This window comes from Neoarius graeffei, chromosome 7, assembly GCF_027579695.1.
Source record: "Neoarius graeffei isolate fNeoGra1 chromosome 7, fNeoGra1.pri, whole genome shotgun sequence".
Taxonomy (NCBI): domain Eukaryota; kingdom Metazoa; phylum Chordata; class Actinopteri; order Siluriformes; family Ariidae; genus Neoarius; species Neoarius graeffei.
Genome location: NC_083575.1, coordinates 76337824 through 76341022, shown reverse-complemented (window position 1 = coordinate 76341022; position 3199 = coordinate 76337824). Strand labels below are relative to the sequence as shown.

At 35.7% G+C, this 3199-nt stretch overlaps 1 protein-coding gene across 1 annotated transcript; it reads right to left on the bottom strand.

Moving 5' to 3' along the window:
• Positions 1–238: 238 nt before the first annotated feature.
• LOC132888920 (GTPase IMAP family member 4-like) lies at positions 239–1644 on the bottom strand. Its single transcript, XM_060925012.1, has 2 exons — positions 1632–1644; positions 239–1080 (listed from the first exon to the last, which is right to left on the bottom strand). Exons 1-2 carry the CDS (start codon positions 1642–1644, stop codon positions 239–241), a joined length of 855 nt encoding a protein of 284 aa, XP_060780995.1.
• Between the last annotated feature and the right edge of the window lie 1555 nt (positions 1645–3199).

The window sequence follows — 3199 nt, the reverse complement described above, 5'->3', positions numbered from 1 at the left end:
ATCATAAACATAATCAACAGAAAAAAGATAATCAATGCTTACTGTACAAGTAAGACATGACATCAAATACAATTAGACAGAAAGATACTTAAAATTGTTGCACTTTACAGTCTTTCTATATGTTTTCCAGTATTTTTTAAATACATTTTTCTTAAGTACAGTACATGCTTTAAAATCCATTTCTTTTATATTCTCCACTTTTGTCTTTCTAAAGGAGATTATTATCATACATTCTCCACTAGAGTATAATGCACACGTTTTTTACTTCTGGCTCTTTCTGCAATTGTTGCTTCAATTCTGAATATCTTTGTTCCCACTCTTTTTCTTTTTCTTGTGATGCTTTGAGAGCCTGTGCAGTTACAGACATTTCAGAGGAATCATAACTACATTTGGTTTCCTGCTGCATTTTTCGGCTCAATTCTGCAAATCTTCGTTGCCACTCTTTTCCACTTGCTTGTGCTACTTTGAGAGCCTGTGCTTTTGAAAACATTTCATAGTTATAATAACTATGCTTGTTTTCCCCCTTCATCTCGTGAATCTTTTGCAGGAATTGAAGTACTTGGGTACGGTCCTGCGACCTGTTGTTAAACACATGGTATCTCTGTTTGCAAGCAGCTATTAGGCTCTGAAGGTGAGGCCCAGCCTCACGTATGTAGCGTTCTATGGGTTTATTTTCAAACTCAAGATCGTCTCCATGAGTGAAGACCACAATCATATATTTGCACACATCATCACCAAAGATTTTTTTAAATTTATTGACAGTGTTTCTCTCCTCTTCAGTGTGACGCTTCACATCAAGCAGAAGAAGAAATGCATGAGGACCAGGAGCTACCAGTTTTGCACCTCTCACAGTCTCATCTTCAATGAACTCAGCAGGCATTGTTGTGTCGTATAAACCAGGTGTGTCAATGATTGTTATACGTTGTTTGTTGATAATTCTTGTTTCAGATGTGCATTCCTTTGTAACAGATGTGGCTCTTGTTTCAGACTTGAATACTTTCTCACCGAAAATGCTGTTTCCTGTGGCACTTTTGCCAACCCCAGTCTTGCCCAGGAGGACCAAGCGCAGTGGCTCTCTCTCTGTAAGATAATACAACAGTGTTTGAAGATTTAGCTCATATTTTTGATATTCAAGATGTATTTAATAAATTCTAGATATGTTTCAATTTGTTGATCATCTGCAGTGTTTTTTTTAATCAAGATTTAAAATAAAAATCTAAGCTATTCGCATATTATGATTATAGAGATGTTCTTTTCAAGTCCAAATGAGGTTATTAATGCTTTAAGTTAATGTAATTGAATAAACTACTCGTAGATTCTGCCAAAATTGAAAACAAAAGCAACAATCAAACAAATAGGCTTATTGTTTTTATTTATCTGCAATAAACAAAGTTAAAATTTAGCCACTAGATTGCAGTAAACTATGAGAATATGAGCCAAAAATCATGGATAATTTCACGTATAATTTTGTAAATAACAATGAGCCAACAGGTAATAAATACAATGGCGAGAAGGTTTTTGATCTGTGTAATGTGTGATAAACATTAAATACAGCATGCTAATATTAACTTTATCTTTTATCATTTATGATGATGTTTATAAAAATTAGAACCCTGCCATTTCACACTCACCAAAGGCAGCCATGGTTATTGCAGTACTGATACAGTTGATAATGTCTTCCTTTAGATAAGTTAGTATTGAAAATGAATTTCTCAAATCTTTCTCAAAGTTTTATATACTGGCATGGGATTTGTAAACCCTCCTCTCTGATGTACACAACCATGAATGGATAACTTGGCTCATGAGGCTGGACTCTTTACAGCCTTAAATAGTTTCAGCCTCAGTCTACCACAACTCTTTTGTCTGCTTCTCTGTCGACTTCACAAAGGTGAGTTTTATTTTTAGATTATCTCATGTCTTATGAGCATACTGTACACATGCTCTGGTTGTATGTATTACAGTTTTAATACAGAATAAACAGAAAATGCTTAGCATAGTTTACCCAAATAAAAAATGTCATGGTTGAATTTTCCCAGCATGAACCAGACAGTGTTAGAGACCACACTGGAGTAATATTTTGTTTATATTACCTCTGTACAGTGTATTCCCTTTTGTGAAATCTCTGAAGAATTGATCTAGATTAATATTTGAATGTGGATATTTAGATATTAAGATATTGAGTTTTCAGATATTTGAAAATTTACAAAGAAACAAAGAAAAAAATTCTTCATATTTTCTCAGTGACTTTTTCTTTCAAACTTGTGATTTCAGATCACAATGTCTACAAAGGCAAAGAAGACTTTTACTGATAATTCAGTCCAGATCGTTTTAATTGGTGCAACTGGCTCTGGTAAGAGCTCTTCTGGAAACACAATATTGGGCAAAACGCTGTTCAAATCAGCAGCATCTGCAAAGTCTGTGACACAGCAATGTGAAACTGCTACAGAGATAATCAATAGCTGGAAGGTTACAGTAGTAGATACTCCAGGCTGGGACTGCACTGAACTCACTGAATGTGAGGTCGTGTCCCAAATAAAACAGGCTCTACAATGTCTTGATGGACCTTTCTCCTTTCTCCTGGTCATACGTGTTGGCTCAATGGAATCTGAAGAAGAAATTAGCAAAATCTCTGAACTTCAAAAGGTGTTTGGCCACACCTTTCTGGATCACACCACAATCCTATTTTCACGCAGTGATGACCTTGAGGGAAAAGATTTTAAGGAGTTTATTAAGGAAGGAGGTAAAGAGTTTCGTAATCTGTTAAAGCAATGTGGTGACAGATACCACTGCTGGAACAATCGAGGTAACAGATCTGATGAGGCAGTGGAAGAACTGCTAAAGGATTTAAAAAAAACAGAAATGATAAATCCAAGTTCCCAAGCAGAAAACCCTTCTGCTTTTTCCTCTTCTGGTGACCAGCAAGAAAATGCAGTGACTAATAGAAAGAGATCTGGAGATACAGCAGGCTTCGAAACGGATATGTCTGAAAATCAACTCGGAGTTTTATTCCTTGGAAGGAACAGAGTGGGAAAGACCTCAAGCATCAATACCCATCATGAAAAATGTTTACAACATGAAGGAGGTCCAATTCATACATGCAGTAAGTCTGGACTGAGAAAGGAGCTGATAGAATCTCCTGGCTTGAAGACGATTAATTTAAAGTCTGAAGAAAATAATAAAGAATTTTACACAGATTCTG